General features: G+C 45.4%; 1 protein-coding gene across 5 annotated transcripts in view; it reads left to right on the top strand.

The window, feature by feature from the left end:
- Positions 1 to 14137, top strand: part of nav3 (neuron navigator 3) — a 225119-nt gene that overhangs the window by 128674 nt on the left and 82308 nt on the right. For all 5 annotated transcript variants that reach the window (XM_028570121.1, XM_028570119.1, XM_028570120.1 and 2 more), the window contains 2 exons: positions 1441 to 2611; positions 6769 to 6884. In XM_028570121.1, the coding sequence (XP_028425922.1) occupies positions 1441 to 2611; positions 6769 to 6884 (1287 nt within the window). The remainder of the gene's footprint in view (positions 1 to 1440; positions 2612 to 6768; positions 6885 to 14137) is intronic.

Genomic DNA, 14137 nt, shown 5'->3' with positions numbered 1-14137 from the left:
ATATTAGGGTTGGGTATTGTTTGGTTTGGATACCGGTGCTAAAGCGGTACTTTTAAAACGGAGGGTACTAAACAACAGTTGGCGACATTAAAGAACACTGTGTTTATTGCTAAGGCCATATGGTCAAAATTAAATGATTTAATAATAATGTAATAACTATAACAATAACATTTCAATTCCACTAGTAAATAGCTGTTGAACGACAAAAACAACCACCAGATGGGAAAAGGGCATTTAACAATAACTCTGAATGCCTCACGAGGCTGTAGGTTACCAGTTTCACTGAACGCACCGTCTTTTTCTGACAAGGCAGCTGCAGATTGTTACATCCCGGTGTTGGAATCCTCTACAGTGAAATACAGACAAACTTTAGACCGTTTAGCGTTAGCTGTCAGCATTGTTACCGTGTTTAATCCAGCTACTAGCTAGCGGTAGGCTAGCGTTAGCTGCTGTCGAGTGTAGTGTTAACTAGCGTCACATGCAGAGACGTTGCCTCTAACGTCTGTTTCAGAGCATCAGAGAGAAGCGCAGGCATATCTGAGGCACCGAAATCCGCATTGCTATTCCTGCAGCAGCAGCAAGATGTGTTACAAGGAAGTACGGCAAAGTGCGGCAAAGGGTCAAAATAGTAGCCTGTTAGGCACGACACGAAGCCGAGTGAAGTGAAAATGAATCAATAAATGCTGGCATGCGATTAAAAAAAAATATTCACGTGTTATGCTCGGCCCTTAATTGCATCGCGATTAACGCATTAATGCTGACAGCCCTACTTATAACCACTGTTATCCCCCGCAAACATGCTGCAACAGGACTCAATAGAAGCGGAAGCTACAGCACAGTTAAGTGCAAACTCCTTCGAGACTCCGGAGTAATAATAACAGTGACATTTTTTCTTTTAACCAAATCTACTTTACATATTCTGCCAATTGGGAATAAAACTGAAATTCTCTGAAAGTTTCCCATTTTTGCTTGACTTTTGAGCTCAATGTGTGTAAAACCATAGAGGAAGACAGAGTATTCAGCAGTGACTTGAGAAAAGGTTGTTTCTCATGTCTGATAAATCCAGGAAGAGTGTGAAACTTTGCAGAAATCAGAACTTGAGTGTTTGCACCAAACTTTTTGGTTTGCTTTTAAAATCCTTCCAGTGTCAGAGTCACTACAGTGGATAGTACTGCTGTGTATGAATGTCCCAGATGTCTATATTACATGAATGAATAAGAACATTTCAAACAAATTGCAAGTTTCTTGGCAAAATAATGCAATCAAGACTTTGTTATTGTAAATTCTGTCCCCATAATAACACTGAACTTAATCAGTGACTCAGTTATTTGAAGTGGGGAAATGATTTAGAACAACTGTAATATAGTAGATGTGATAACAAATAACCATGGTTTTAATACTCTTTTCTTTTTTTTCTTTCTTTCTTCCTCCCTGGTTCAGAAGCGGTGAGGGGTATCCCATTACCCGGCGGGATGAATGGGAGTGGTCTTGGTGGGACGGTTCCCACCAGCCTCAGCGGGCAGCAGCTGGCCTCTGCCATCCCCTCACCCTCTGCCGGCAAGTCCTGGCGCAGCAAGTCCATGAACCTCAAGCACAGCGCCACTTCATCCATGCTGGCAAGCCCCACGCACTCACCCTCACCCAGCCTGTCACCCAAGGCCTCTGAAGGCCTTCAGCCGCACGGAAGCGATGGGTCCAAAGTTGGGTCAGCCGGCGGTGGTGGACCCCAGAGGTCCATGCTGGAGAAGTTCCGCCTGATTAACCCAAGATCGGCTTCACGAGCGTCTCCGTCTGTGGCAGAGATGGCTCTGCAGGAGGAGGATGACCTGTCGGAGTACGGTGAGGATGGATTGACGCCTACGGGTTCGGTGTGCAGCAGCAGCAGTAGCAGTGCTACGGCTAAGCAAATGTCTGCCAAATCCTCTGCACCGTCCCTCACTGCACCAGGCAAGACGTCCACTTCTTCCTTCCCCTCCTCTTCATTTTCAAAAGCGTCTGCCAATGGCAGCAGGTCCATGGCCTCGTCCAAAGACAGGGAGGACAAAAGCCGATCTGGGAAATCTTCGAAGGACAGCTCCCCAGCCAAAGAGGAGCGTGAGTCATTTGCTGACCCCACCAAGAAGAGCTCCAAAATTGCCAGCCTCATCCCCAAAGGAGGGAAGCCGTCTTCTGGAAAGAAAGATGGCGGCGCCTCCCCGGCTTCCAGCAGCATCCCTAAGCCGGGACTAAAAGCTCCCTCCAGCACGACGTCCAAGCCTCAGAGTCCGCCACAGAGCCAAAGCCAGGCCGCCTTAAACAGCAGCGGCAACATGCGGGGTGGAGACGGGGACAGAGCCAAGCTGACGAAAGGAGGGCAGAGTGGGAGTTTCTATATCCAGCGCTCCAGTGGGGCCCCAGAGGGCAAAAGGACCAACATGACCTCCTCCACCAGCACCTCAGCCCTGTCTGGGTCCAGTGGGATGCTGGGAGGAGGAGGAGGAGGAGGTGGCGGAGGGGGAGGAGGAGGAGGAGGAGGAGGAGGAGCGCTTGGAGGGAACGGAGTAGTTCAGCTTCCTCAGCAGCAACAGCACAACCACCCCAATACTGCCACTGTGGCCCCCTTCATGTACAGGTGAGGGTGTGTGTGTGTGTGTGTGTGTGTGTGTGTGTGTGTGTGTGTGTGTGTGTGTGTGTGTGTTTTTGTCTGTGTGTGTGTGTGGTTTATTTCCAACTCTCACACTTGTTTTCCCCAGAGAGGTGTATTGACCCTTTATCTCAAAGCCATACTGTACCTGCGCACATTCAGACACACACATACATTACATTCCTGGAGCACTCGCAGTGATCAGCTGGCACCCCCCACTGTGCATCTTGCTCTCACCTCCACATCACTTCACAGTCCTTACAGAACAAATTACCATCCACTGCCTGACGCTTGCCAAAGCCTGATATTTAACTGTCTGGGTTTCATCTGTGATGTGAGAATCCAGACATTGGCAGCGTTCAGGAAACCATTTTCCTATTCTCTTCATTCAACCGGTGTTTTTTTATGCATGCAGCTAACGCATGGTTCCCTGGCGTTGCAGCCATGAGAGGTGCAGGAAGTGGGTAAATCTGCCCAGCAGAGCCGGTTTCCCTTCTCGCAGAGGTAATCCGGGGGGTGGTTGGGGGGATGGAGGAGCCGCCAAAGTCTATGGGACGCCTTTGTGCTCACAGAGAAAGAGCGTTAGGAATCCCATTAAACAAGACATAATCCTTCACCCCTTCTCTCCCTGTGTCGCCTTACTCCTCCGTTGAGAACAGTCAGCTCTGCCACATTGAGCTGTGCCTCTTTCGAGCACTAGCATTACTTTATTCCCACACATTTAGCAGGTTAAAACGGCTGCGACTATCGGCCCTGGACCAATGGTGGATGAGTTTTGAAGATGGAAAGCAAAACTGAAACTGTAAAAGCAGCCCACTCGATGAGTGTAGAAAGAAGGGAACCATCTGTGATGTCACCCACAGTTTTTCTGAAGGAACATTTTGAAGCCTGGACTTGAGGTTTCCACTTGCTGCCATTTCTGTCAATAACTGGGGCTGGAAATACAAAATGTAGCCATAGCAAGTGGATTTGAGGTGGAACATGCAAACATCAACCACTACAGCTGCTCCTAAACATACCTCTCATTGATTTTTTTACAAAATCATTGCCAAGTACTAATCATCACACATTAGCTATTAAGAGACATTGGGAACCAATTTACAATGCGAGTAGAAGCTGTAAGTTTCCCTGATCACTTTGGTACAGTTTGAGGTTCATTAGAAACCAAATATTAATAATAATCTCTGATTATTAAGATTTCAAACTCTGATGTTGGCCGGCAGAGGCAATGGACAGTTGGGCTGTTAGAGGCTTCACTTCACATTGTGTTAACACCGGTGTTCTTCTACACACCTTGTTCTTGCCTTTGAGCCTTTGAGGTACAGTGCAGATTCATGTCACCCCTCTACCTCTGAGATATGTCCTTATGAGCATATTACTGTACACTCCATCTTCATCCTCCTCTTGCTATAAATGTTCTTCCTCACCAGCTTGCAGCCAGTAAGCGTAAAGGCCTCCTGCTGTGCTGCAATTCACCAGCATTTTCAGCCCAATTAGGCATCGTTGTCTTGTTAACTTTCTCTTCTATGCCCATTTTAAGTAGTTGCCTCTGCCAGGTTTAATAGACCAGCGTGGTTGTTGGTCTTTGCTGCAGTTAGTGTGCAGGATTGATTTGTGTTCCCACCCCATGTGAGCAACTGTATCCTTCTCTGCTCCCATAATCTACACTGACCCGGCCAGTTCACAAACCAGATCAGGAATGATAGAAATACTGCAGTGATGATTCATTCTAAAACCAAGAGTAAAGAACAGCAACACATTATGAACAGGCCTTATCTGAATCTTTGAACCTTTTAAAAGTAGCACACTCATTTGTTTGTATCAGAATCAGAAATACTTTAATAATCCCAGGGGGAAATTATTTTTGTTACCACTCAAGGTATACAAACAACAAATAAAAACAACATATATTATCAAGACTTTTAACATGTATAATAAAAACAAATATACAGTAATAATATATAAAATATGAAATGTACAGTGTTAATGTGCAAATAGTGCAATAAAAAAGAGAAATGATTGTCTATGTTGAGATGATTTTAGTGCAATAAAAAAGAGAAGTGATTGTCTATGTTTGAGATGATTACAGAGAGGGGGTGTAAGGTCTCTGAGGGAGGTGTAAATAATGATTTTCTAATATATATCTGCGTTCTTATTTTGGGCACAAATTGTTGTGTGTGGCAGTAGTAGTGAATATCTCTGCCTATGTTTTTGTGAATCCACTAAGGTGAGGGAACCTTGCAGGAAGAAAAAAAGAAGCTCTTCACATGAGCTGAAGTCACAGGCAGATGCTGCTGTCGCAGTTGGAAGCCAATTTTTATCTGCAACTCTGCAGGTGCTGGTGGACCCTGGTGTGTGTGTGTGTGTGTGTGTGTGTGTGTGTGCGTGCGTGCGTGCGTGTGTGTGTGTTGTATTTATGGGAGGGATGAATATTACACAGTAGCTTGTGCTCTTTCTGTGTGTCTTTATATGCAAGCTTTACTTTGTGTATTTCAGGATTTTCATGTGGTTGAAAGTGTCAGTTTGGACGCTTTTCATTGCGTGTGTGTGTGTGTGTGTGTGTGTGTGTGTGTGTGTGTGTGTGCGCACGCACGTGCGTTTGTGTTACTGTGTGAGTGTGCATTTCATTGTGTTTGTATGTGTACCTGTCAACACGTTAATCTGCATGTCTGTTTTTGACATGGTTTTCTTGTCGTTTACTGTGCATACGTGTGCGTAGGACTGTTATCTCATGAAGTGCGTTGGACTCAATCCTTTCTTTCTTTAGATCAGCAAACAAACAGTGGAGTGGGATGCAGCTCTGGGTTGAGGAGGAGAGGCAGTTGCGCGCGCGCACACACACACACACACACATTTTACGCGCACACACTCTGAAGGACTCACAGAAAACATCTAATCGGAGACCGTCCCCTCTTCCCTTTAGAGGTGTCCATCTGCTGTGACTAAGACCAAAAACTGACTCAGAAATTCAAAACAGTGTTCTTGCTTAACATCATAGAAACAGACTGGAAGATTTTGGCTCAAGCAAACACTAAAATCTCTCAGTTACTGGGTCTTTCCAACCCTTCAGTTCCGTCCAGTGCATCTGCCTGACTCACTGTCAGCCCTGTACTGTACATTTTTATTCCATAGACAATAATATGTTTTTGTGATACTACATTTTTAATGTGATAATAGTTGTTATGCCATACTAAACTAAAACTAAATGATGCTAGTGGGACATAAGAAACTTTCATCCTTGGACCAAATGATCACAATGTTACAAATTGTCTCCTCTTGAGAAAATGTGAAAGTTGTTCTAGTTTCTTCTCTCCTCTGTGACAGTAAACTGAATATCTTTGAGTTGTGGACAAAACAAGACATTTGAGGATGTAATCTTGTCATTTTATAGAGTAAACAACTAATCAATTAATCAAGAAAGTAATCGTGAGATTAATGGACTATGGAAATGATTGTTATGTTGCAGCCCTAGTCAATATACAGACATTCAGACCTTTAAGGACAAAAATGTCACCATTGAAGCTCATTAAAATCACAATTGTTGATCCCACGGCCATTACAGCATAATATCGTGCATTCTATTATATCAGGATTTCAATCTAGAGCCCTGGCTTTAAAGTTGTAGTTTTTACTACTTATCTTCCTGGTTTCCACTCGGGGCATTGCTGCTGTATTAATGGCCCACTCTGTTTGATGCAATGCATCAAATCAATGCTGTTGTTAATCATTGACATATCCCAGACTGTGAAAAAAAGCATACAGAAGAAAACAACAAACAAACTAGCATTGAAAGGGTTAACATTCTAAAAAATGAATGAATGTTTTGAAGTAATGATTAGGACTGATGTTGGTTAAAAAATGAACGCAGTGAAAGTGGAAAATATTATTAATATATCATTTCATGGCAGTTTTTGACACGGCCATTTTGGTCCTCTAAGGACACAAGAGCAACTGTTTTAATTAAAGGGGTGCACAAGGGTTAAACATCTTTCATTGCATTCTTTGACTGTAAATAAATGAACATGACAACGGAGCAGTAAAAACTCCCCTCCATGGCTCTTTTGAAAATGACTGCAGTGGAGTCAGCCGTATATCTCAGCCTGTCTTTATAACTGCTGTGTACTATTTGTTCTTTGTGTCTTCAGGACATTCTCAGAAAACGACTGCACCATGGTGGCCCCAGCAGACCCCTGCCTCAGCCCCACCAAGGGAGAGCTGGTCTACAGCAAGACAGCCAAACAGTGCCTGGAGGAGATATCAGGTACAGCAGGTCAAAACACACACACACACACACACACACACACACACACACACACACACACACACACACGCACGTGCCCGCACACAAACACACACACACACACACTGCAGGCTCTGCATGCATGATATTTCTGTGTGGGTGTGTAACTGTGCACATGCCTCTGTGCATTAACATTTGTCTCTCGTTATATTGGTCATGCATTGGCATATAGGGATTTAACCTTTAATCTGCTGCTCAGCATTTGTATTTAACTAATGTTGACTGCTGACTGCAGTGCTGCTCTACATGTGAGAGGAAACATTTAGATATTGCAGTTGCCCTCTTTAGGAAATTGAAGGTTTAGCTTACATTAAGACAGTTTTATTGCATTATGACTTAGCTGGTGTACCCAACATTTAAGGAAGAGCAGGCTGCAGAGTCTGTTGCAGTCTTAATGCAGGATAGTTACAGGATAGCTGCAGGATGGGAGAGTTTTTGAAGGCTACTGCTGTGGATAGGACAATGTACTGGTGTCTTGCAGCGCGTGTGTGTGTGTGTGCGTGTGCGTGTGTGTGTTTACTGGGGGGATCCCTGTTCTGCGCTGGTTTCATGTAGCAAAGGGAAAAGGTCAGCGCTGACAGCCGGACACAGGGAGCATCTGCAGCTCTTTGTTTACATCCCTGTAGGCTGCCATCATGTGTTACAATCCCAGCTGTGCATCACGGCCAGCTTTATGAGTGACACATCATCAACAGTACATACTAGGAGTGTAAAAGTACACAGACGTCACTGTTTGGTTCGTAAGCCGGTTTAGGAGTCACGGTTTGGTGTGAGTTCGGTAGAGTGGAAAAAAAAGCATAAGGATCAGTTTGTTTTCAGTTATTTTGAACAGACAGTAGTGCAAAATCCTCTTGCTGGAGACTGAGAGCATTTTGCCCACTGGCAACTTTGGTATAGTTACTAGTACTACTTTATTATAAAAAATGAAGAACATTTCAAATACTTCTGTATTACACTGTATGAACACTGACCACTTTCACAAAAGACAACAGGTGACAACCAGGCTATGAAACTGTAAAGCATTTCTGTGCTCTTTGAGTGTATGATCCTATTCCACTGTGATTGTCATGACACCTATACAACAGAAAGCTGCTGTTCAAATCATACTGTTTTTGTAACGACTGCAAACGTCTTTATTGTCCTTTAATGACTGCCAGTGGACATCTGTGCAATTGAGCTTCTGGAGCTGAGAAGTCAGTGCCGAGGGACGTTTGACCAGTTTGAAGGAGTTTCTAACCACAATCTTAAATTCCTGGCAAGGAGCGGGTTGAGAGTTTAAACCAGGCAACACACAGTCACACCACAAACCACTGGCACTGAGAGATTCCATTGTTTTAATTGAAAATGGAGACTTCAGCTTCAACTCACATCCCATTTTACATTAAAGATCTTTGCGTTGCCTGGCATTTATTCGCCAGTATCTACTGTATTGTGTCTGTTTTTAAGCACCATTCAGTGATTAATTCCCAAACATCTTTTTTTAAGATACATTTTTTGGGCTTTTCCGCCTATATTTGACGAGAGAGAGAGAGAGAGAGAGAGAGAGACAGAGAGACAGAGAGAGAGAGACAGACAGACAGACAGACAGAAAATCGTCGGATTCAAACCCTGGACCTCTGCGTCGAGGCATAAACCTCTAAGTCCCACTGAGCCAACCCGGCCACACACTTCCCAAACATTTTTAGTGATAAATGCCATTTGGTTTAAATGGTGGATATCTTAATTTTGAATGAAAGTCCATCCTTAAAATACCAAAAATATACATGACGCTAAAGCAAACAAGCAGCTAAGTTAATGGAAAAATAAGATGTCAAGCTCAAAGTGAAGCCAGAAGAAAGCGTCTACAAAGAGCAGTGTGCACAAACAACAGCTCGTGATTAAAGGTTAGGTGTTGTCAGGTCGGCAGTGGCATTCCAGACATTTGGCTTCGGTCGCGGCTTTTCCGTAGCCCATCATTTAAAGGATAGAATTAGACTGCAGCGCGGACCGTTCTCTTTGTTTGGGGTCCATTTCAAACACTTGCTTTTTGTTGTTACACGTTTCATGGTCATTTCACATTCTTCGCTTTCCCGACTCTTTCTCCATAGAGGGGCTGAAATGAGTCTCTGAGAAAGTGTATGCATACCACAAATGCCACATGACAAGCCTTCTCGTTTTACATATACAAGCTCCTTATTCACATGTTGATTCAAGCTTTTGTGAAATTATTTGAAAAAAAAAAACAGTTTAGGGTAAGCTCTGAGGTAGTTTTATTGTATTGATTGTATCTGTTTTGATTAATAATGAAATAAAAAATTGTGAACAGCTGCTGACTAATATGTAGATGGGTCACACACACACAATTAGGAAACCCTTGATTATGGTTTCTGCGGCAACTGCTTCCAGTCCCAACTAGATGTTGGTAACTACGATTAAAGAATGTGTAGAAGACAGCTGTGACTAATAGCGACAGAGCTAATAAAGCTTTCACTGATTGATGGGGATATGTTGGTTCTGTGGTCTCATTGTTGATCCACGGTAAGCTGCCGGCTCGCTGCTTTAGCTCCTCAAGATAGCATTTAATTAAGTCGGGCAGCCGGCGCGGTGCAGCAGTGGCTGCAAGCTTACAGGTGCTGCTGTCCAAACAAGTCACTGTCACACGGCGAGGGAGAGATGGAGAGACAGAAAGAGAGGGGCAAGGATAGTGTGAGAGAGGAGAGGGTTAGGAAGAGGAGGGAAGTGAACAGAAAGTGAGAGAATGAGAGGGGATTAAGAGAAAGAGAGGGTGATAAGCACAGAGAAGGAGGGCTGAGAGAGAGAGAGAGAGAGAGAGAGAGAGAGAGAGAGAGAGAGAGTATACTGCAGGAATGAACAAGCAAACTAGCCCGTTCGGAGGCAGGAGAAGTGTGGCGGTGAGCTGGTAATTAATGGAGGAACAGAAGGTGTAGGGAGTGAGATATGAGTGAATGAAAAGAGACGTTTAATAGGGGAAAAGATAAGAGTGCGAGCGCAGAAGGGAGAGAGAGAGAGAACGTGTTAGTGAGGGAAGGGAGATGTAGCGACTCGCTCATCCACGCCCCTGACTGTGGTGGAGTCAGAGAAAGGAGCCAAGAAGACAAGGCAAAAAGCATGAGGGCAGGAGAAGCAGTGGAAGAAATAAGTGTGTGTGTCTGGCTCATCATCTGACCATGAGCATGGACTGGCTCAACAATGGATGTGGATTCTACCTACATGCCTGAGAGGGAAGTTTCCTCTCCGATCTTCGCCCCGTGCTCGCTTTCCCTCCAGCTCTCTGAAGCCTGGAGCTCAGTCAGGAGGCGTGAGACGTGGGGACACATCTCTCTGCCTCCTCCGTCCTCCGGTTCCTCCCTCCCTCCATCTGCTCTTCTAGTGACAGTGCAGCCAAGATGTGAAACAGAGAGCTACGCACAGGTGGATCCACTTGCATGTGTAGTTTCACTCGCTGAGGCACCAGAGGCGCAGAGGCAGAAATGAAGAGAGGAGCGGAGTTCTCGGTGTATCAGGGAGGCAGCCCCGCTCGGCGGCCTCCCCAGCCTCTCCCTGACAACCTCAACCTGCGGATCAAGCAGCGCTCGCTCACGAACCTGACCCTGCTCAGCGACAGCGAGCGGCGGGTTTACTCCTTTGAGCTCGACGAGCCACCGCCTCGTCTTTCCCAACCCCAGAACCCTTTGTCGTACTCGTCCTCCACGCAGCGGGCAGGAGGCAGCCTGCAGGGAAGCCCGAGGAAGGAGGTGGTCACGAGGGGCGGAGGTGTGCGGGGCACCAGAGCTCGATCCCTGTCCCTCTCCCTCACCAAGGTGCTCTCTCAGTCAGAGCACTCCCTCATCCCGGTCCCTTGGCGATGCACAGGTGCAGGCGGGCGGCCACAGCGGGCGTCATACAGTGGCCACCCACGGACGGAGCCAGCGAGGACGTCCAGGGAGGAGGGGGGAACAGACGAAGAGGGCAGCAGCGGGCGTTCAGACGAGGAGCCAGCGGCAGGCAGGGGTGGCGGGAAGCGGGCAGGCAGGGAGAAGGATGGCGGGTATTGGGCAGAGGAGGAGGTCTCAGGGGGAGGTCCGCGGGAGGGGACGGCTCAGCTGGATAAAGAAGTGATCCTCACCATGCTGGGCGACCTGGAGCAGGTGCTGCACACACCGCCTCGCCCACGTAAGTCAACCCATTCAGCACATTCCAGGAAATGAGCATGAATGTGAAAGGCATTACATACTATAGACACAGAGCATTTGCGGATTCCTCCAACACGAAAGGATTACTATGACACCACCATGACACCGCGAATTGGAAACTTTGTACAGGAAGTTAAAAAGAAAATGTAAATGTGAAGTGACTAAGTTTTTGGTTGAGTTTAAAAATGCAGACTTTGGCAGAATATTGTGTCGAAGCAGAAAAAGCCTTCAATAAGCTGGTTATGTTCTTAATCCCCATGATGGGGAAACCTATTTCTCAGGGCACACCATTAGCATTTTAAGACATCATTTAAAAGAAATATGTGAGAAAAGGCTGTTAAACCACACACACACACACACACACACACACACACACACACACACACACACACACTCCCCTCCCTCCTTCCTTCCTACTTACTCAAGTAGCAGGCGTTTGAATTCATGGACACATCCTTTTTCATCACTTGCATCTACCACACACTCACTGTATGCAAATGAGGCTCTCTGCTTCGTGTGCAGCATTGTCAAGCACTATACTGTGAATTTAGCAGCTGGAGTCTAACCTATACCTACAGGTACCTCGCCACACCTCATCAGTAGCCCCATTAACGTCTAGCTTGGGAGAGCATGCTATGGAGTGAATGATTTGTGCTTTTGGAATGAGCACCCATGTACAGACCTGGCTTTGATGTGAGAGGAGAGGGATTGGAACGTGGGTGGGGAATGTTCAGTTGATACGTTTTTTTTTTTTTTTTTTTTTGTTAGTTTGTTTTTTACGTATAGATGTGACAGTAGAGAGGATTATTGTGACTCTACAGATAAAGCAAAGTCAATTTGTGCAGCACAGCAGAGTGAGCTTTGGCAATGGGCAGCTTTTCCTTTAAGCAGGTTGAGGCATGATGCAGCATAAAGAATAAATACCTTGAGATATAGATGATGGAAAAACAACACCTCACCCACGGTTGAAGCAGCTTTTATTACTTGCACCTCCCTCACTGCCTGTGAGTCACATAGCCAACATGATCAATAGCTTATTATTACACCTGTGTGTGTGTGTGTGTGTGTGTGTGTGTGTGTGTGTGTGTGTGTGTGTGTGTGTGTGTGTGTGTGTGTGTGTGTGTGTGTGTGTGTGTGTGTGTGTGTGTGTGTGTGTACCGTGCGTGTGTGCGTGCTTATCTACCCTCTGTTCATGCATACAGGTGTTTTTTTTTTTTTTTTTTTTTTTACATACATGCCTCCGTATGTGTGTTTCTGTGTGTGTGTCAGAGATCTATCCAGACTGCTCAGAATCCATTTCCATCTTTAAAGAACTCTTTCACCCCGTCAAAGTTGGCTTTCCAGCTGCTGTCGTGGCAGTTTGAGCTTTTAGCCTCTGGGAGCAGTTGTCGTTGATGCGTATTAACAAGCTCTCAATGTGCTGCAACGCCTGTTAGGAAACGCATTGTGTACCTTCCTTCCTTTCGTGCCCTTTTCGATCCTCCCCACAGACCCAGTTTGGCTGCTGAACAGCCTCACCGGGCCAAGAGCTGGACAGCAGTTTGAATCCAAATAAATGCTTTGTGGCTTCTCACCTCTCTGTAGTGTTGGATGCTGAAGTGGAAACACCAGCTATACATGTGTATAAGCAGCCACTGCGTTGGGATATTAGGTGCTTGGGATTTAGCTACACACGCGTCTGCTACTCTTCTTGATCCGCAAAATGGTGCTGAGCTGGTAATAGGTATTGTATTTTGGAATTATGAGTGTGCAAAGCGTTGGCCTGTGCTCTCCGGTGCAGGGGATACCTTTGCTCCTGTACCGCAGTGAATCGCTCACACACTCGCACACAAAAAAAACAAACATAAATGCACACGCACGCTTTGGGCTGCTTCACAATGTTGTGTGAAGTGTCCGTTCATGATGGAGACTCCAGGGCCAGATCTCCTCATGTCACTTTTATAATGGGATTGTAATTGGATCTTTCTTGAAGGGGACCTTTTTAAAAGGAGGAGAGTAGAGGAACATGGAGAAAGGGAAGAAGAAGAATTAGAGAAAAAGAGAAATTCCGATAACAGCGATGCTTAGAGTTTGTGGTACCAGAGATCCGTCCCCCATTACATTCTTAGACTGGATCTCCTTTCCTTATGGAGCTGCAACCCATTGAAAAATGACAATAGGATATCATTCTGGGCTTCTAAGGAAACCTTTCATCACTTAGTGTTGTGTCAGATGAGTTCCATCCTGACAGGAATAAATTCAGGGCCCAGAAGCTTCCGTGCATTGGATGTGAACACAATTTTGTCACTGTGATCAGATGTATTCCTTTTTCTAGTAAGTTTTGGATTCATTCGTTAGATCATATGCGCCTCATCGATTTCTAATTACTGGCCATAGAATGGAAAGCTGATATGGGGTCAGAGGTTAAGAACATGCGGCACCACCTCAGCCTCACACAATCTTCAGTCTGTTTGCTCTGCAAAGATAAAACATGAACTTGATTATACCAGACTGCTGTATACCCCGTGAGGTCATTACATAGTACCCTACAGTATAATTGAGGTCATGTCTTGACTTAATTTTGGAAAAGATTTTTTTAGTGCAGACATTGTAGTGTTTGGATCTTTCTGAAATTGTAAAGTCTTTAAACAATGTGACTGATGCCGCATTTCCACTGCATGGCACGGCACGGCCCTACTCAACTTGACTCGCTCATTATTGGTTTTCCATCAGCAGAAGTTGTTAATAGTACATGGTTCTTTTTCCGGTGCCACCTCGGTTGAGGTTCCAAGCGAGCTGAGCCAATACTAGAAGGTTGAGTTAAAACACTGCAGACCACTGGTCAAAGAGAACCGTCACTAGCGTGACAAAGGACATCTTGCATAAAACTGCCATTTTTGTATTCACTAGACCCAGATTTTGAAAAATGGAAGCCTGCAAAACCATGCCGTATGCTAAGTCGCACATTTCGTTCTCTACGCCATACAATTGACAAAGTGCAGATGAAAGGTGATGTCTCGGCAGTTTCGTGTGGCGCCACTATGAGAATCCCGCCTACACTAA

The sequence above is a fragment of the Perca flavescens genome, chromosome 23 (assembly GCF_004354835.1).
Source record: "Perca flavescens isolate YP-PL-M2 chromosome 23, PFLA_1.0, whole genome shotgun sequence".
Lineage (NCBI taxonomy): Eukaryota > Metazoa > Chordata > Actinopteri > Perciformes > Percidae > Perca > Perca flavescens.
This window is presented reverse-complemented; position numbering and strand designations above follow the sequence as displayed.